Source organism: Diplotaxodon limnothrissa, linkage group LG12, assembly GCF_057381915.1.
Source record: "Diplotaxodon limnothrissa isolate DT_005_m linkage group LG12, D_limnothrissa_male_GT1.1, whole genome shotgun sequence".
Lineage (NCBI taxonomy): Eukaryota > Metazoa > Chordata > Actinopteri > Cichliformes > Cichlidae > Diplotaxodon > Diplotaxodon limnothrissa.
In genome coordinates this window covers 12060846-12081819 of record NC_140607.1, presented here as the reverse complement: position 1 = coordinate 12081819, position 20974 = coordinate 12060846, and the positions used below count along the sequence as shown (strand labels likewise).

General features: G+C 42.1%; 1 protein-coding gene across 1 annotated transcript; it reads left to right on the top strand.

The window, feature by feature from the left end:
• The first annotated feature begins 4533 nt into the window (after positions 1-4533).
• Positions 4534-17290, top strand: lrrc75ba (leucine rich repeat containing 75Ba). The gene is made up of 4 exons (XM_085367951.1): positions 4534-4815; positions 7572-7700; positions 8680-8792; positions 16693-17290. The coding sequence occupies exons 1-4, from the start codon at positions 4534-4536 to the stop codon at positions 17288-17290; spliced, it is 1122 nt and encodes a 373-aa protein (XP_085224077.1).
• Positions 17291-20974: the final 3684 nt, after the last annotated feature.

The window sequence follows — 20974 nt, the reverse complement described above, 5'->3', positions numbered from 1 at the left end:
AAAGAAATGTGTATATATATGGAGAGAGAGAAAAAAAAGCATAGAGGAAGATGAGAGGTGGAAAGCAATCACCATCAAAGCTTTCTGGAGTGCCTACTGTGTGTGTGTTAGCTCTTGGGGATGTTGGAAGAAAAACAATAAGGTTCAAAATTCTGACAGAAAAAAAAACACATTTCCAGACATCCACATTCAATTCTTTAAAAAAAAATCTGAATTTAGGTGCTGCAATCTATTATTTCCATCATATTTCAACAAACAACAACTGCTCTTCGCATCACTGATCACTTTGGAGTGAAGCTCTCAAGTTTGTCTTTCTGGTGCTCTATAACTTTCCATTTCACTCGGATATCAATATGCCAGGTTTGACAAAGTGAAGGTGAGAGTGATCTGTTTACAGATGCAAGCAGCATTCAGCTCTGACTCGGGGCTCTGTGTGATTGGCTCGGCCAGCAGCGTTGCCATGCTCAGTAACCGTGTCACATTCTATTTGGCTTTTTCTGCAGGCGTCCTCAGACCGATTAAGATGCCTTCGCCTTCGCCCGGGAGCACAAGTCCAAGCTGGCAGCGTCGGTGACGGTAGCTGCAGAACAGCAAATACCCTTCTGTGGTACCTCGGCTAATCCAGCGTGCACTCCTGTTGCTGGGCCACACTGATAAAGTGCTGTCAAAGGAGCCTGTGGTCTGCTGCTGCTGCTGCTATGATTGTCTCTAAATCTAATTACTATATCCTGTTCTGGATCTCCCATGTTCAGAGCCACCCCAAGAGAGGGGAGTTTGTTCAGCAGGCAGAGCTGATTTATAGCAGAAGAGAGCAATTATATTTCTGTTTAGTTACAGATCACAGTGCTTCCTTCAGTTTTAATGCGAACAGCACTGTCACTGCACCGGAGTTGTTGTGTGAAATATCAGCTGGAGCTCTTTTCATATTTTTATCCGTCAGCTTAGAGGCTTATAGGTTTCGTTTTGACTTTGATGGGAGCGATGCACTCACACTACCCACCATGTTTCCCTCCAGTTGTTTTTCGTACAATAAAGAGGGAGGCTTGTTTATTCCTGTATACGCAGCAGCAGATCTGATCACACGCTGCTGTTGTTCCTCGGCGACAGGTGAAACGCAGCCTGCAGAAACATGGAGAGCAGAAAGGTGATGTAATGTGTTTTTATGGCCGGCTGCGCTCCTTTTAATGATAGGGACGCCACAGACAGGCTCTGGGATGTGTGCTGCAATTAGGAGTTGGTAGCTAAGCTGCTTCTGTCATAGCAGCACTGTACAAATGAGGGAGAACAGAGGCCACCCAGTCTTTTTTTGTTTGCAACCTCTTACAGTGTACATGAACGGGTCAAATTTAACACAGTGTGCAGTGTTGGGGGGATTTTTGACTGATTTTGTGAGTTATAGGCCAAGGGGTGCAATTTGAAGTGACGGTATCGCTGCTAGGTGGAGTGGGAAAACTGAAGGCCACAGCCACTACTTTAATAGGCCCACACAACAACAGTGAAACCTGATCGGTGGTATGTGCACAAATTAAGAGAACTGGAGTTACATTTTTTCTACAGCAGCTGTTTTTGGATATATGTATGAGGACAGGGATCGTAGGGTGAGGTGTGCAATAAGACTGAAAGGTGGGAGTGAGATTTTATCAAGAATTGACTCTAAGACCCTTCTTGTTTGGAGTGCTGATGGGCAGGCTGACAGATGAGGTCAGGCAGGAGTCTAAATGGACTGTGATGCTTGCAGACAGCTTTGTGATCTGTAGTGAGAGCAGGGAACAGGTGCAAGAGAGCCTGGAGATGTGGAGGTATACTCTGGAGAGAAGAGGAACGAAGCAAGAAACAATACATTTGTGTGAATGTGAGGGAGACAAGTGTAACAGTGAAGCTGCAAGGAGTAAGGGTTATGAAGGTGGATGAGTTTAAATACCTGGGTTCAACCATCCAAAGCACAAGAGAGGGGAAGATGAGAGTAGAGGTAGGGTGGAGATTAGTGACAGGGGTGATATGTGACAGAGGAACAGCAGCAAGCATGAAAGGGAAACTATACGGTAGTGAGACGTGCTATGATGTTTGGTTTGGAGACAGTGGCACTGACAAAAAGAGAGAAGGCAAAGCTGAAGATGCTGAAGATTTCTTGGGGTGTGACGAAAATGGATGGGATTAGAATATCAGAGAGAGCTCAGGCTGAGCAGCTTGGAGATAAAATCAGAGCGGCAAGGCTGAGATGGCTTGGACTTGTGCAAAGGAGGGATAGTGAATATATTGGACAAAGTGTGTCCGAGATGGAGCTGTCGGGCAAGAGGAAAAGAGAGAGACCACTAAGAAATGAAGGACATGCAGAGGGTTGGTGTGACAGAGGACGATGCTGGGGATAGGGCGTGATGGAGGCTAATGTTCACTGTGGTGATCTATAGGAGAAGAGGCCAGAAGAAGAAGAAATTGCTTATTATATATGAGTCATCATAATATAATTAGATGTGACAGTAGTAAACGGCCACAATAGAACATTACTATTGAGTCTACACGGATTCAACAGCAGAACAAAAGCTCAGTTTTGCCAACCCCAGAAAAATGGTTGCTACTCAGAGTCAGCATCCTAACCACTAAGCTGCTTGGGGGCAAGCAAATGACATCACTGTTTCACTGTTATCCTCTTGGGCTGCGTGATTTCTTTGCTATTTTGACCATGACCTGTTTTTTGTTTTTTTGTTTTTTTTTACTATTTCATTTGTCGTGCTACATCATGTTGATATCAATTAACCTGCAGTTCATAAACATCTTCAGGTAGAACAGTTATAGATTAACGTGCTTTGGCTTGTCAAGACAGAAAAGGACAACAAATACTGAATATTACAATAAGAGAATTCCCCATATTGTAGATAATGGGCTGATGCAAAGCTTAGAAGAGCTTTAAAATAGTAATAAAAATGTATGTATGTGTACTCATTAATTTGTCCCATTAGACCCTCTCTGCCTGTTAAATGTGAGTCTCTTTCAAACAGCGATAACCCTGCTGCCACTGTGAAGCTGCAATCACACAGGATATAATAAAGCTGACAGAGTAGTGCTCCCTGCGATATGTAAATCAAACAGAATCTGTGCACCTTAATCATCACCAGACCCCACCAAAAGTTGGCCACTGGGTTGAGAATCTTTTTTTTAATGTCCATTAACTGTTTCTAGGTGCAGATTTAATTCTCTTGTCACAAAAACTTTGCAAACCTGAAACAGGAAAGCAGCATTTAGAGCAAGCTGTTCAATTGGGTCGCTTTACCGGCATTGCTCCGAGAGTCAAGGATCTGACAAAACAAGTCAGTGCCGTGAGGATGCTGCATTAAATTAAGGGCACTGGTCAATCATAATTACAACCTCTAAAAAAAATATGCAGCTGGGCCGGTCCAGAGCCAGGGAAAATAATTATTAGACAACAGATCACAGCGCTGTGCTCTCCACTAAACAAGAGTGAGCCTGAATCATGAGAGCAAATAAGGTCAAGTCAGGCTCAAAGTCCTTAAAGCCACAATGATGGGAGCTGGGCTACAAATAGAATAGGTGTGGATGGGGGCTGAAATAACTGAGAGCTGTCTATTATGTCGCTGGCTGCACCTCAGGGGCCCCCCATTCACCGACCTCCGTGGAAATAAATAAAGAGAGATGGCAATGTGACAAAAAGACGAGATGTGGACATTTTTCAGTGAATTCTGTGACTTAGTGAAGCTGTGATTGATGCAAACAGGAGCTGACAGCTCATGCAAAGGCTGAACAACAACAAGACTGCCAAAAGAGAAATTTCAGATTTATACCGGGGCCCATGGCGAAGCACGTACTTGAGAATCTGGAGCTAAAAGACAAACTTTCAGGTCTTCTGGAAGATAAACCGAAGACCCCCCTAAGAGAAAAAAAAAATCAAACTGAAAGTGGCACATTCAGAGCATTTTTAAAAAATCCCTTTCTTTCAACGATTCTTTTGCTTACATTGGTATCACGTGCTGAATATTCTTGTGATTTGATTCCCCTTTTTGCAGCTGCACGGGGAGGAGAGGGAGAGGGCTGAGGGGGGTTTATGGCTGGGAGGAGAGACGCGCAGCAGGCACCAGATGCTGCGATTGGTCGGACTCTCCACGTTGCACAAATCTAAACAGCAGCGTAAAAGCAGACACGACCGGAGGATGAAGCAGCCGGAGCATCATCATCATCATCTGAGCCTGGCGCACGTAGCGCACAGTGGCGGCGACGGAGGAGAAAAACAAAGCGAGATATACTAACGCGTGACGGGTGCACGAGGCAACGATGATCGTTTAGAGCGTTCTAGGATATTATGTGGCTCTGTACCGGATCCCCAGCCATCTGACAGCCAGTCGCAGAGCCAGACAACACGACGCTGTTGTTTTTTGTTTTTTTCTCTCTACCATCCACTTAGGAGCATCTGCTGGAAACGGGCAACTGGAGCTCGTCATGGGATTGTCCTTTTGGTAGTGGTGCTGTCTGACTGTGTCAAAAAAAAGAGAAAGAAACAAGCCAACAAACAACAACAACACCATGGGCTCCAGACTGAGCAGGCAGAGCAGCTTGGACAACGAGAATTTCTCCAAAAGGCGACGCAAGCTCCTGAACAGCGCCGGAGAGAGCGAGAGGGGAGGTCGGGGCGGCGGGGACTTTCTGTTTGCGCTGATGCTCAAATCAGACAAACTGCCTGGAATGCTGCGAAGGACTAACCACAGCCCGTACATGAGGAGAGTGGCGTGGATCAAAGAGATCCAGAAGCTGCTCCGTGACCGCAGGATAGACCAGGCGACCGACGTGCTCAAATTACTGAGGAAGGTAAGGAAGAAACCTGCACAGGGCATGGTGAAGTCGGACGTTGTTTGCCAACAGCAGCGCTGCCCTAAAGCCTGCTGTGGTGTTGATGCGGGCATGCATTGTTTTCCCATCTCACAGAGAGCGGTGAGGGACTGTGTACGTGCGTGAATGAGTCTTTTGCATGCATATCCAAAATGTAGCGGTGGCACAGGTGCACTGTAGTGTTCTCCAGCATTTTCTGTAACGGCCTCTGACCTCTGACCTAAGCCCACATTATTCGTTCATTTCCCTTTGCGGTTACTACACGCGTGTGTGGGCTCACTCCTTTGGCCACTTCCTCCTGAAGCATTTGTTTTTTATGGAAAGTAGGCCACTGGCAGAGCACTGTACCTGTGACACAGTGTTTCATTGGCAGACACAGCACGTGACTCACCACTCTCTCTCACTGTGGCTAAACGTGCTCAGTGTTGACATTAGATTTGATAGGATTACCTACCCACCAAATGAGGAAATGTTCAAACTCCACACTGTGTCATCGCATTACCTCAAATTTGATTTTCTCCTGATGGTTCTGGATATTTCCTGAAATGCAGAGCACAAATAAATCTCCATCCCTGTCTGCATTTGTCCTTGTTTCCCTTCTCTTCTAAAGCCAGAGTTTCACCTTTTCCTTAGGCTGTTCTAATGTGCCCATTAGAGCGACCTAGCACCTCCATCACTCCCCACTCTTAATGTCTCTCTCTCTCACTGTAATGGCCTGTGCTCCAGCAGCAACAATGAGAGCCCTGAAGTCTTGTGTTCACCAATACAAAATATTATTCCACTTCAAAAGGTTTTATTAACTCTTACCTAAAGAAATGAAAATCTAGGCCACTGTCATTGCTTTCCTTATTTATTTATTTTTGTAAATATTCTAGTGTGTGTGTGCCTATAGTCATGTGAAGATTTGGTATTTTTGTCATTTTAAAATGAATTGAGGAAACTAAATCAATTACCTCTAAAATGCATCATCATCAAGCTAAGAACACACTCAGTGCGATGATTTGATGTAGTTTTTGCAAAATTAAGTAGGACGAGTTTTCTACACATGACCTCAAATGTCCTACACTCCACCATACAGGATCTTAATCAAAGGGCTTCTTTAAAGCCTCTTCTCGCCTGCTTTGGCAAATGTGTAAAACACGCATGAAAGGATATGTGGACACATCAAAGATACAGCAATATCCTAAGTGATCTCATTTGTTTGCTTGCCCTTAGGGCTTTCCTCTGTCTTTTAGCTGTCCGGTGTTAATTACTCTGAAGCCTTGACACAGGAGAGAGTGGAACCTCCTTAATCAAGCCAAGGAGATAAACTGGCCTGGCCAGGCTCCATGACAGCCACATCACAGGGGACGGGAGGCTCACTTTCCCCTAAATGAGCTCTACTTTTATTAAATGATCCTCACTTTATCTTTTTTTTTTTCTTGCAGAGTTTGCAGCAGATATTGACGAGATTCTGTTCTCAGAATTAGCTGCAGATTTAATTGGTGTGTAACAGCGAGCTCTGCCGCAGATAGGAAAGAGATCTGAGCTTCGTTGCAGATATGAGGACGGATCCAGGCTTGGTTTCACACTCGCACGTGACAGTTGATCAGGCATGAACACTGAAGGGAGATATTTTTACACCTTCTCTTTCTTAGAAGTCTTTCTTAGAAGAGCAAAAGCAGCTTCTCCCATGCTTTGGGTTCAGTCTGTGTTTACTGCCACCCTTGTTAAAAGGACTGCCAGGAATGTGGAGCTGCAAGCCTCCCACTCCAACTGTCTTTTACAATCAATGCAGATTGTGTTTAAGGAAGGAAAAAAAGCGGATGTGTCTGAATGTGTGTGCATGCGCGCAGGTGTGTGCGTACCGTATGTAGTGTCTCAAAGGCTTTCTTTTCTCATTAAACTTGCATGGGCTGCACAAGTGCTCGCCATCATAGATTGGCTCATTAGGACCTTGAGGATGGACATGTGGATGAAGGCGAGTTGGTATGGTTCAGCGCGCACAGCAGCACCGCTGACTGCTGCTTGTCTCATCACTCTCGAAAGGTCATCTGACATCTCCTCTTTTTAGTTGGTTTGATTTCTTTTTTTCACCGCAGATCCTCTCGGATTCATCATAACTGCGTGCAAGCTGCCGTGACAGCTGTCAGTTCTGACCTCTTTGCAGATGTATTTACGTGCAGCACAAATGAAATGTATTCAAACTCTAACATATTGAAGTGCCACGGCAAGAAGAGAATTATAAATGAGGAAAAATAGATGCATGTGCACTGAGATATTAAATGCATTTGAAAGTTATTGGGTTGAGTTGTTTTTTCCCCAAGTTTTAAACAACCAATGAAAGTAGAGCATGTAGAAATCAGAGGTTTGATCTGAGGTATTAACATGAGGTCAGAGAGAGTCAGGCATGGGTTGCTTTCTGCAAACAGTAAGCACTATGGTATGTCAAGATATGCCCTGTGGATAAGTGCCACCGAGGGGTGATATGTCCAAACACAGCCTCTCCCCAGTGACTCCCCCCCCACTTACATTTCACTTTGCTACTGTAGATGAAAACGCAGCCTGTCTTCTTTAATGAATATTTAAAACAAAACGCTTCTTTTATCTTTCCATTAGGAGTCACGATGCCCTTGACACAGTAGGGACCTGTTTGTCGGACTAAATCAACATTCTTAGACCCCTAATTGTGTATTTCTGCAACTGCATCTTGCTGGGTTTGTGATTCTTTTTTGTTATCTTGTCTTCTCTGGTAGGATCTGGGTTTAGAAGGCACATCGCTCAACGACATCTTGTACAAAAACGCTGCCTTCCTCAATCTAGTGGATCCCATCTCACACGAGCTGCTGCTCAGTCTGGCTCGAGAGATGCAGTGTCCTAAGAAGGTCAGGTTTCTTTCCTTTTTTCTGTGTGTTTTTGTGTTTCCCTGACAAGCTTGGTGTTAGCACTCTGCAAAGGAAAGCTTTCTCCTAAGAACATTTCCCTTATGAATTCCGTTTGTGAATCGCTGTCTTCTTAAGAAAATCTCATCCGAGGATGTTATTGACATTCCTACAGACAGATGCTCGAAAGAAATTCCGCCGACACATGTTACTCTCGAGGAGCTAGAAATAGCTGCTCAGTAAGAATCCTGGAAAACCGCTTAATGCAGTTTGTTAAATTTTTCATACCTGAAACTCATAAAGCTGGAGTGACCTGACAGTGCCAGCAAGATTGAATAAATCAAAATTGCACCTTGAAACAGAATAAGGTTGAATTTTATGTACAGATGGGAATGTGTAATTCAGCCTGTCTGAAAAATCAAAGATGAAAACTGAATCATTATTATTATTTTTATTTTTATTATTATTATGATGATGATGATGATGATGATGATGATGATGATTATTATTATTATTATTATTATTATTATTATTATTATTATGTAGGCAGTGGTCACCAGGAGCCACAGCATGATTAATACATTGAAATTATCTGGGTTTATCAGTAGCTGCTGTATCTCACCTCTGCTTACTACTTCCTGTGTTTTGCTTCCCAGTGCATGCTGCATGTGATTAGATTTTCTTGCTCCAGCAAGTCAGTTAAATTGTGTTTTGTTCAGGAGTAGCTCAAGGCTTCAAGAATAATAATAAACCATTAATATTTCTGTTCAGGTGAAATATGGTGGAGCTACAGGTTGATGAGTGTAAAAAAAAAAAAAGAATCGAGGAAACTTGGCAGGATTTAAAACCTTGAGAGGTATAAAGAGCTGCAAAGAACTGTTTTTCTCTTTTACTTCCACGGGCAGAAAAAGCTGCTGCCTTAGTACTATTACTCTCATGCTCTGTGTTCCTTTATCAGCACTCTTTCTGTCCTCGTCTACAGGATGCAGACACCATAAAGTCTTCTGATAAGATTTGCAGACAGCTGATCTATCACCTGACCCCACACTCAAAGTGGTTGAGGCAGAGCATGTCCAGACGGAAATCCCAGGCCTGGTAAGCCCTTCTGTCCAGACATTCAGTCTGTAATAAGTCAGCCGCCGCACACACAACAGAGAACAGGGCTCGGCTCCATGTCGAGCAGTAGAGATTTTCATCTTTGTACCTGACACTGAAATACGACGGAGCTGGCCATGGGCTGACCTGATAGAAACGTTAAGAATAACCACAGCTGTCAATCATATCTGAGAGGACCGTGCGGTGGATTTGCATCGCTACTGGCGTTTCGCTCTTCAAAAGTGGCAGCAAACGTGTCATCTGTATGCCAAAAAAAGCTGGGAGGGTTGTGCTAAAATGTAATTGTAGCTATTTTCATGAAAAAGTGCATTGCTTTTGATGTGCAAATGATGAATAGAGAATTAGGTTGCACACAAATAACACAAACAAAATTTTTTGTGTCTAGGTGTTACTTGGTAATCCTATTCATGAACAGAAAAAGCCTATCATAATTGTTTCTCGTGTAATTGCTTATTCTACATCTGACTACACACTGCAAATAATGGATTAATTTTAAAGAGATGAAAACAATCTGAGGGCTGAAAACGAGACGATGTGAGCTCAGCGAGATCAGACGGGTTTATTGCGAGTCATTCAGAGGTGACACGCAAAAACTGGAAGAAAAGCTTATGTAGATCAGACATTTCACTGTTTAGCTGCACAGGCAGGGCTTTGTTGTCCTCACGGACATTTATTTCAGCTCGGAAGAGGAAAAAAACACGACTTTACTGAAACTGACAGCTTCTCTGAAAATGTGTGGAATCATACAGTCGCTAAATTCCGATAGCTCTTTTTCACTTAGTCTTGTTGTTGGCTTCATAAACCTGCAGTGAGACGGTGTGACACTGGCTGAGACAGCAGGAACAACATGAATCATTAAAACAAGAAATCCACCCTAAAACAGAATATTAATACAGCAGGTGTTGTGAGCTCTGACAGCTTCGCCTGCTGTTGTGTTCATGAACAAATACCTGTCAAGGCTAGACAGAGATGAGACAGGTCCAGTCTGCTGCTGACTGTGAAAAGGAAGTTCACCTCCCAAACTTAAGTTTTTGGAGATAGCCTACTTTTTCCAGTTAAGAGCTTAACTCGTCATTTTATTTCTGATTCAAATATTTATAAGGTCATTTAGAGTAACTTGCATTGCCTCTTGGGAACTCTGCTAGCAGTTTAGCTTAGCAATTAGCTTAGCCTGGAATAACTACTAAAATTAGGCACAAAGATTGACTTTGTTAGATATATTTAGGACATCTGCTAGCATCTGTGAAGCTCACAAAAATCAAACCATATAATTCATTTTTTCCTCTGAGATGTAAAGTAAATAGGAAAACGTGTATTCCCCAAGTAAATTGCAACTGGTTGCTGGCTGTCGCTGGATAAGATCGGTTGTAAAGATGGTCATGTACCAAAACCCTTCATGTATCCAATCAATTTCCCATCAACTGTCAGGCACCACTCACCAGCAGGTCAGGGAATAAATATTTTTCCCCTCATTACTAGTGGTTGCTAAATTGTCACAATCCAGTCTCTAGGCCTTTGTGACCGGAAACAGTCACATATCTACAAAACGTTAGTAGCTATTTTGCTTTTGTTGAAAACTAAAAGGTGAAGATTTCTTATATAACTTAAAGCTTGTGAATATTTTTTTTACAGTAACTAAAGTATGTATTATACTGTGTGGCATAATTTTGTGCTTGTGTTGTAATTACTTGCCTTGTAGGTACAGAAAATATATATTATTACATTATTGTTGTGGCCAGAAGAAGAAAGTAGTGCTTTTAGGGAATGGCAGCTTTGAGTGACAACTGGGTGCTGTATCGTCGAGTTTCAGTCACACAAGAGAGTCGAATTTGGTTTGTCCAGTTCATTGAGTACAGATACAGTCAATTATATGTGCCATGCTATCCAAGCCGACTAGTCATCGTTGGCTATAAACTGTAAAAAGAACCAACCCCACCACCCCCTCAAAAACGAATTTAGCCAAGGTTTAGCCAATACAAAAACATTGGCTAAACCTGCATTCTTTCTAAAGGTCAGCAGGAGGCGACTCCTCTTGTTACTAAAAGAAGTCCACACTCAAAAAAAAAGAAATTGGATGGTTGTTACATGTACTAAATAATTTCATGTTTCTATGGTGAACGTAATTAAATCATGTAGCATCTGCATGAAATTCAGCAACTTAATTTGTTCTTTTTTTGTTTTTGTTTTTTTTTATTAATTTCACCTGTTGAGAATGAAAAAAGAAAACAAGCAGAAGAAAACGAGAGCAAAAGAATAAACAACATCACGATGACATATGGGAATATAACAGTAAATACTAAATATTAAACATTATTGTGCAGCACGTAAGATTGACAGCGCACAGTGTGCTTTGAGGTAGGACTTAATTTGTTCTTGTTGAGATGACATGATAATCTAGTAAGAGTGGTTAGTTGTTAGTTGATCACAAGATCACATTAGATCTCAAACTGCAGGAAAATCGCTGGAGTTTTAAGAGCCAGACAACTATACCCACACCATGTATGTGCTATCGCTATTTATTGTGGTTTAACCTGTCAAGGACAAAAACGTATCAAGCCTTGTAATCATAGCTTTCCTAGTTTTGTTAAGCCTGGCTTGACAGTTTTGTGGCGTGATGGTTAGTGCTGTTGCCTCACAGCAAGAAGGGCCTGGGTTCAAATCCACATCTGGCTGGTTTGCAGTGTGTTATTAGAGTTAGGTTAATTGGTGATTCTAAGTTACCCATGAATGTAAGAGCAAATGGTTGTTTGTCTCTATGAAATCATCAACCCCCATATTGGTTCATTAAGCAAGACTAGCAGTAATTGCCTTGATTAACAAAGTAGTTGTTCAAACAACAAGATTTCATTGTGTTTTCCTAAAGTTTTTAACTTGTGTAGAATAAATTAAAACAAATTTCACTCTACATACTTATTTAAATCACTTCAAGTAATTCCAAGTATACTACGTTGATCCAACGTAATCTGATTACATTAAACCACCAAATGCCAAATGTGTTGGTTTGACATGGTCAAAAATGGGTTATTGTACTTGGTTAAGTCACGTGGAAAAAGGTGCCATGATTAAATTGTGTTCATTCAACAACTGATTTTTTTTAGTGCAGCTGTAGAGATGTCTAAGGAAAAATTACCTTTTGACTCCCTGGTTCTTACTAGTTATAAGTCTTCTTGATTATAATTATAATCTAATGTTCATCATGTAAATCATGTTCCACATTAGAGTCAAAAAGAAGGTTAAAGCAGGATATGTGTGATTATTAAGTTGCTAGCCTATACTGTAACTATCCAGTGTCTCTTGGCTTCTCATTCAAATCTGCCGCTTGCTTACATCTGATTTTAAACACACAGATGACGTAGGCGAAAACCCTCGGCTTTTTCACAGTAGCTATGTCCATCTTTCATATACAGTCTGTGGCTTAAGCTGGCAGCTCTAAATGGCCTGCATTTGTATAGCGCTTTTCTAGTCCCTAAGGACCCCAAAGCGCTTCACACTACATTCAGTCATTCACCCATTCACACACACATTCACACTACAATATCACTCTCTTGTCCGAAGTCGAGTGCTAAACCTAAGGCAACAGAAACCAGTAGGAGACAAACTTATTACTATGTCCATCTTTTATAAACAGTCTATCAACTTTGAGTGTAATAAAACATTAGAACCGTGTTTTTTGTCAATAATTAAACAAAAACATCATATTTTGTTTTTAAAAAAGTGAACTTCAGAGGTGCAGCTAGGCCGCTGCTTGTGTTCTTGGCTGTAACTTTATAACTATCACACAACCATAAGAGCATTTTTGTAGAAATTCCAAGTCTATCCTTTGTCAAATAAGGTTTTATTGGTCTACATTTACAGAGCAAATAAACCAAAGAAAGTGTGTCACAAATACAAATTTAGAGTGGATTTATATTCCCTTTCTCTTCCATCTTTGTTCAGCTGCAGACAGCCTGGCTCCTCTGTGCAAGAAATAAAATTTTTAAAAAAAGCAACAAATCCATTTCTGTGGGGTTTCTCTCCACTCAGAGGAAACAGAAACAGCTCAGTCCTTTTTAATGCCACGGGACTGTTCATCCCTTCATTATCTAGCATTAGTGCGGCACACGCAGTCCTCTAAGTACTGTACACACTTGTGTGACTGAAATGCCACACTGAATTAATATCTGAAACTCAGTAATCCCATTAATCTCAATCTAATCTAATTAGTTTATTTAGGATTGGCTAGAAAACTTTCCTTGGTTTTTTTTTCCAAGTGCAATGAAAAAAAATGGGCTTGATGGATGCAGTGACCCAGATACGCTACTGAAGTGCTCTCACCTTAAGGCTAAATTCATGTCAGTATAAAATTTGCAGACACTTTTTGTGACCTTTTCTCTTTTTTGACTTTTACAGAAGTGTTTTTCTTTCCCATAAGCTTTACGTGACTTAATAATTTGCTTTTGTTTTCTCACCTAACACTCAGAAACAGAATAACCTGAACTATCATATAGTTTTTAGGCTTAATCTGTGTTGTATGGTCATTAAAGGATCCTCAAAAGCACCACAAGTTCCCTCAAGTACTTGCTTGGGGCTTGTATGGACGGGTGTCAGCCAAGTCTATAGGGATGTTAGGTAGGCAGTATATGTCAAAATAATGTCCACATAAACGCCAGGATCCAGCATTTTACAGCAGTCCATTACACTGCAACAAGCTATTCAGAGTTATCCACTTTCCCTGTCAGTGGCTTTAATGTTGCGGCTGATTGGTGCATGGGAGGGAACTGCCTTTAGCGATACGGATTGTGAAGTGTGAGGTTGAATACCCTGCAGCATGAAGGACAATGCAGTGCTGAGAGGGATTATGTGCGTGTGATTTCTATCTGTAGTGCACGCCGACCTCATCTGTACGTCTTTATGATGAGCGTGCAGTGGAAAATATACGTGACATCAGGGAGCAGGTGTGACGAGACTGCTCATCTCGTGCAGATGGGCTTTACCCACCAGAGGACTGAGATGAATAATAGAGAAAAGTTTGAACGTAAATGACTCGACAAAAAAGACAAAATGGCGTGAGTAATGCAATAACAGCCCAGAGGGGAGATGAGGAGGAAACTGAACTGCATGTTTAGAAAAAACTGTTTCTTAATTTAAAAAAATATATATATACAATCTCACTTCTACTCAGCAAGCTTTAGAATGAATATTTACTTTATTAAATCCCAACAGCGATTTGATTTGTGCTTACTGAATTAGAACGCGGCCTCGTTGGATTAAATCGCTGACACTTGGAGACTGATGAGCCACACGTAGAGACAAGCGGTGCACTCTTGGTGGGAATACTTAATATATGGCACCACAATGTAAAATTAATTGATTTCTTAACTATGTAAAGGGTGTTTATTAGGTTGCTTGTTTGTAAATATGCATTGTTATTAAAGGCTGATGTCATTACTGTAAGTCCTTACTGGATTCAGTGTATAATTATTATTTCTTTGGGCATCTACTTAGCCACAGATATCCAGCATCATACCTCTGCACTGTTTCTTAATTTAAACTGAGCCCTGATATTCATGTTCTTGGATGTAAAATTCACAAGAAAAACCATCTACTCAAAGTTATCAGTAGCGCTCATGTTTTGTGGTATCAGATCTTGACGCAGGATGTAAGAAGCTTCCAGTGTGTATGCCTCAGACATACTTTTTTTGTGCAGACTGGGCTCAAAAGCCTGTCTGAAAAGGAAGGAGCTGCGTGATCAAAACCTATTCACACCTGGAGCGAAGCCTCTGCCACGGCCATTAGGACCTTTGTGCCTCTGGTTAAAATGAGGTTTCTGTCATGTAAAAAAGGATGCGAGAGACAGAAGAGAGAGAAAGAACTCTGGCTCACAAGAGTCTGATAGAAGTGCAGCATGCTTGGCATATTTCTTGTCCTCTGCACCTGATTAAAACTTCTTTTTAAATCCTGGTGATATCTGCAGATTTTGGGGGGGTTTTCACGAGTTATTTGATCATCAGCCCATCACCTGCTTTTAAAAAAAAGGAGCTGTGCATGCTGCTGAGGGCACATCCATTTTCAGCACCACAAAAAAACCCCACTTGGGTGCATAACAAGTGACAGGTGCATGTCACAGTAAGTCGCAAGGGCGCTGGGAATGCTTTAATTCACTCTGACACCAAATCAGCTTGGAGGCCACTTCAGTAACAGCTCAAGTTAAACACACTGCCTCCTCTAGGGCTGGGGTGAGGAGGTGAGTGAGGAGTCGGGCGCTTGTAAATGTAAGGGACTGCAAACAAAGGGGCAAAGGAGCGTGCAAGTAATTCAGAAATGTTTTCGGCACGAATGCTAGCTGCAGAAAGGGATCATAATATCGCCTATATTTAGATTCAGCTTCAAATCGTGCTTTCATTATGCAATGTCCTGAAAGGATTTCGAAGATATTCCAGGGGTTATACCGAGTATGCACTGAAACAGATAGAAATCCTGGGCAGAAAAGTAATCATTTAAAGCTTCCCTGATTGAATTTCAACTCAGAAATCCCCTTTAAAGACAGAAAAATCAGGCAGAGGGACTGAACTTTTCAAACATGCTATAATCCTGTTAAAGCATCTGCTGAGCTTAAACAATGTTTGTCTGCCTTGTTTATAGCAGGTGTTGTAAAGTCACTGTAGTCAGATCAGTGTATGTTCATGTGAGCAAATTAAACCAATCTGCCAACAATTAATGTCTGTCAGTATCAGAGTTAATGCACTCATTTCTATGCCACCAAACTCACTGCAGTTTTCCACTGCGCTCAGTCGACCTTTATGAAAGTCCTCATACATAAGGTGCTTTGAGAAACCTGGCTGGCAGGTGTACATCTACATGTTGCTGCATGAACCACTGATCCACAGATACAGTACTGAGTAATGCTGACAAGCCACAGTCAGAAGCCAAAAACAAGATTGATATCAAGTTTTCCTTTATGAGCTCATGATCGTTTATCTGTGACATTATTCATCACCTGCTAAATGTTTTTGGCTACTTCAAACTCACATTGCATGTTCTTCCCTCTCAAAGAGGCTTGTCAAAAGCTGCTGTCTACAACAAACAAACAAAAAAGCACTTTTCTGTAATAGAATCACAGTTATTATGATACAGGTTACTTAATGGGTGAGATCATATTTAGCTTGTAATTTATTAAGTGTTAGCTATTTGCATGAATAGTCATTCTGACGTGATAATTTATTAATGGCGAGCAGTGTGAATTAATGACGCATTATTCATTGCTGCATTCCTGCGGCATATGTTTTGTGGCCTAATCATGATGTGTTACAGACATTCATACACAACATGTCAGCCACGGCTCATGAGAAGATTCTGTTATGTGTAGCAAACTGGGGACGTTTTGTGTGATTCCATACTCCTTTGCTCAATTGCACCAAAATCTGTTATCAGGTGGCACGTCGCTGACCAACAAAAGAAAAGAGGCAAAGTCATGTCTTTCTTTAGCCTCCCCATAACTGAAATGGCCAGATTTATTCAGATTAGTTCCTCCAAAGCACTTCATAATTTATCTCTGCAGGGGGAAACGGTTGTGACCTTGCACTATAAGGAGCCCCGTGCTTCTGGCCCACATAGCTTTAAGCTCAAGCTGCTGGTTCGCTCGGATGTTTTGACTCTTCTGTTTACACTAGCAAATCCCCATGCTGGAGTCTCTGTACCAGCCTTCCGCTCAAGCTGGACCAGTTACCCCCCTCCTTTATACAGCTCAGGAAACACAGCATAAAACTACTGCTTTGTTTTTTTCATCAATCGGGGAATCATTCAAAGATCATTTCATCCTCCAGCCAAAAGCAATTTCTGTCTGTGTATGTGCAAGAGACATCTAAGTAATACCACTCTCTTCTCTTCATATTCCCAACAGTCTCAAGACAACCCTACAGAAAAAAATGTCCAGCGACTCCGTCGACTTGTCTGGTATTCCCCTCTCGACCCGGGACGTCCGTCAAGTCGCCTTCTACCTCCAAAACAACAGAGACAGTGTGGTGGCTGTAGACATCAGCTTCACCGAACTTGTTGACGAAAATTTGAGGTTTCTCTTGCCTTTCCTCGCCTCGCTGCCCAAACTCAGCACCTTAGCCCTCAATGGCAACCGCCTCACCCTGGCTATACTCAAAGACCTCACCGAAATGCTCAAAGACCCCAAGAAATTCGCCAGCCTGGCCTGGATCGACCTAGGGAACAACATGGACATTTTCACCATGCCTCAGCCTCTGCTAGTCGCATTGCGCCGGCGCTGCAGCCTAAAGAGCAGCCTGCCGACGATCTACGAGTACACCGAGGGTCAGCCCTACTCCTACCACCTGGAGACATCCATTGAAGAGCCCAGCCACTATGAGGAGGACGAGGAGGAAGATGAAGATGATGAGGATGATGTGGGGGACAAATTTGAGCTGGAGCCCTGGGGGTTAGGGGAGAAGCAGCTCTCCAAAGACTTTACCCTTCACTACTGTGAGAGGTGATGGGGTCATTTTGTCTCCAAGGTTCTTTCAACTGTGGTTGAAACGTCGTCCCACAGCACTCCGCTACTTCCTTCGCCTTCTTGCCCTCACACCACGAGCCCAGTTACCCCTCAAGACATGAGGGAGACCAGTGCCCACATTGTGAACTTCTTGTCCCAACACAGCTACCAAGCTATTCCTAACCATCTCTGAGTTAACCCACACAAGATAGTGACAATGAAGCGACAGCCGCAGCGGCCATGACTTACCGTGTTGGTGGATGGTGCTCTTGGGAACGAGGTGCGGTTTCATTGGAGGGGGGGCCGGAAGGATTAACAAACCAGTGCTCTCTCTCTTTCTCGCTTGCTGTCTCTCTTTCTCTCTGTCTCTCTTTCTCTCTGTGACAGTGGCAGCTGAGAAGCCAATCTTGAGGAGGTTTGAGATCAGTTGCTCAGATGGAGGAGCAGCATCCCGGCGGTAGCTGAAGAGGAACTCGAGCCAGTTTGGAAACAGTGGGTCCCTCCGGGTTTCTCTACCAGGACTGAGTCTATCTCTGGCAGGCAGGGCCTAGCTCCACATTGTGTGTTCTCTGTTAATCTCTCAACAAAAGCTATGACACAAGTTCAACAGACTATACAGCCGACGACCCATCACGTGACGCCCGGCAAAACTGCTAGGTCGACTTTTTGCGTTTTCCCCCCCTTTCCAAATGTCCACTTGTGAATACCCACGCACACCCTTGTGTAGTTGTAAATGAGGACACAAAACATGGCTCTGTTGTGTTTCCACAGGCTATTTTTGTGCACTTTTCGGTGAACAAAGCAATCTTAGAAGACAACAGGTAGGACCAAACAATGGATAGCGGTCACTGATTGCTTTTGTACTCGCCCGAATGCTCTTATTCCCTTCTCTGTGTGATTATTGAGATGTTGTGCTCATCCCCACTGTGTGTTTCAGTGCATTTGTGACACCACAGCCAGCTGTTCATGCGGGCCACTAAGTCAGAGCAGTGTCCAAGCTGCCCTTTCCTACTGCTGTGTGTCTCTACAGATATGTTGTCGTTCCCATTTATTGATGCTGTACTTTAGTGGTCCTGTGTTTTCTAATCAGACGCAGCCATGACTGTTATCTATTGGTTCTAGTCTGCTTGTAGTAGCACATGATGTTTAAGTTAGACTGACCGAAACACTGCGATGCACTTTAAGGCAGTTTGATTTTTTTTTTATATATTTCAGTTTCACCATAGCATAGCCTCTGTGTACATCGATTATAAGCAGTGAAGCAGAGAGCTGAAAGTATACCTGCAGACGGGGAAATGACGGCTCCTGATTGTTGAAGCAATCATTAAAAAATCATCACTAGATATATAATAAATGTTTGCTGTGTGTTATATGTGTGTATCCGTAATTTGTCCGATTGTTGCTGTAATGATTTGTGTTATTGTTTCGGTGTTTTGTCACTTGTCCAACTCAGTAGTTACAATAACGACTATGAAACTGAGCCCTGCGACCCGCTGTTAGCTTGAACAATAGAGCAAAAAGGGAAGCGGCCGATGGGACGACGCAATAAAACAGAAAATAGATCAGTGAATGTAGTTCACAGTCAGAGCGGACACCTCTTTCCATGTCGAATGTTTACTGGGAGTGATGGAGAAGGCTGTCCACCTGGTTTGTAGTTTGTTTTCATGTGTCAATGTCAAACTCTTCCTTGTTGTAGCCTTTGTGTATCTGTCTCATGCCCAACACTGACTGCCAATAAATGAACCAATTCAAACTAAGAGCAGATGTCGGGTTTTATTTTAACAGTCAAAGTACACACCGAACAGCTGGAACATCTGGGTCACCAGAAGAGCCTGCACCTGACCCCCAAAAGGAAGATTTATTTATTTATGCAGATTAGTCTGCAAATAGGGCAATCAAAGAAATCAGCTCAGCCCGTGCTGTTTGGGATTTGTTATTGGAATGTCGTGCTTGTTTCCCAGCCAGCAGATCATCTGCGCTGCTGTGAGCTGTCAGTGAAATGCCTGAACTGCCACTGTTTGCCAGGGAAAAGCAGGGTGGTCATCGCATGAGGCCCTACCCATGATCCTCTCCTGGCAACCTTTTGTTCCTGCTGCCAGACATGGTAATGTGACATTTGCAGCAGGTGGCTCCTATAAGGTCAGGGCACAGTGTGACTGTCACACCCCCCGAGGTCCAAATACCATGTGACGGGGCAAAGCAGCCCACCCTAAAAAACACCAGGATCTTATCATCTGACCTTTTCCCTTCAGGATTGATTTATTTTCCTGTATTACGAGTAAAATAACATTTTATCTGTGTTGCTGTGAGAATTGATTGCGTGCTGTAGGTGTTCACTGGAAAGTGCGTCAACGTTTGATCGGATTATCTTGTTCCAACTGCTACAATGTCCCCCACAAAAAATTTCAAACTGATCTATGAGAAACAACATAGACAGGCTGCACAGACTACATTACGGGGCACACATCAATAACAGTGACCTCAGGTTGGAGGGAGAGACCAACAGCAGAAGGGCACATTGGTACATCCACAAAAAAGCCATTACTGCCCGGCTGTCAAACATCGACTGCGACCAGAATTTATTTTTTCCTTTTGTTTACTTTATTTTCAACTGTATATTCATTTTTTAATCATTTTGGTTTTACAAAAAAAAAAATAGAAACCAGATTTTCAATGCATCTATAACATTTTAAGGTGAAATTTAAAGTACTGACCATTCAACCATTTATTATAAAAATGAGCAACTTTGAAGATGTATCCATTACTATTATACACACAGGGAATATGTTTTGCACAAATGCAAAATTTTCATTTGATATATGTACATAAAATAACAGTGACAAAGCAGCTCATGTGCAAAGGGTAAAAATGCTATGCATGAACAGCTATTTATATGTCAGACATAAGAACCTCTGATCCAAAAGAAAAAAAAAAACTAAAGTTAAGAAGCAAAAAATATTTAGTATTTCATTTTTTTAAAGAATTTTAACCTCCTAAGACCTAAACTCTTTCATGGCATGCATTTTTCATTTCTCTTTGTTATTTGGGCTTTTGGGACCTGATGAATGTAAAAAAATTACCTGATTTTTTTTTTCCTGATTTTTGTTTCTGAGAAAAATGAGATCCACATAAGATGACATTCTATCTAAATTTCGATAGAACAGTGGCAGTATAATGTCCTCGTAAGTGGATATCAGGCCCTTGTAGAGCAAAATTTAGTATGTTGGTCTAGACAAACCAAAATGTGATGTCCACTGATGTGGATGCCATGTCCTAGGAGGTTAAACTGATGCCACACACCCTGCGACCAAATGGACGAATATCTCAATTTAAGACAACATTATGAATTAATCTCTATAGTCTGTTGCCTCTAGATTTTGTGAAGCTGACAATGACAATCGCACCAGTGTTATTTGGTTTAGCCTATTAAGTTTTAATTGTGAGTTTTACAAAGCTTGAATATACAAGTGGGACACGGGCACTGTGAAGTTACCCACTACTTTGTAGTGTTCTATTTCTAATGTCTTATGCCTGTCACCATTTTTTTTGTTTCATCCATCTGAACAATCATGTGAAGCATAGTTTACAAAACATGTAATCTATAAGACTTAAAAGCAAGAACTGAGCCTATAAATCCACCACAATCGAGCCGTTTTCCCACAGATTTCTATACAACTGTCTCTAG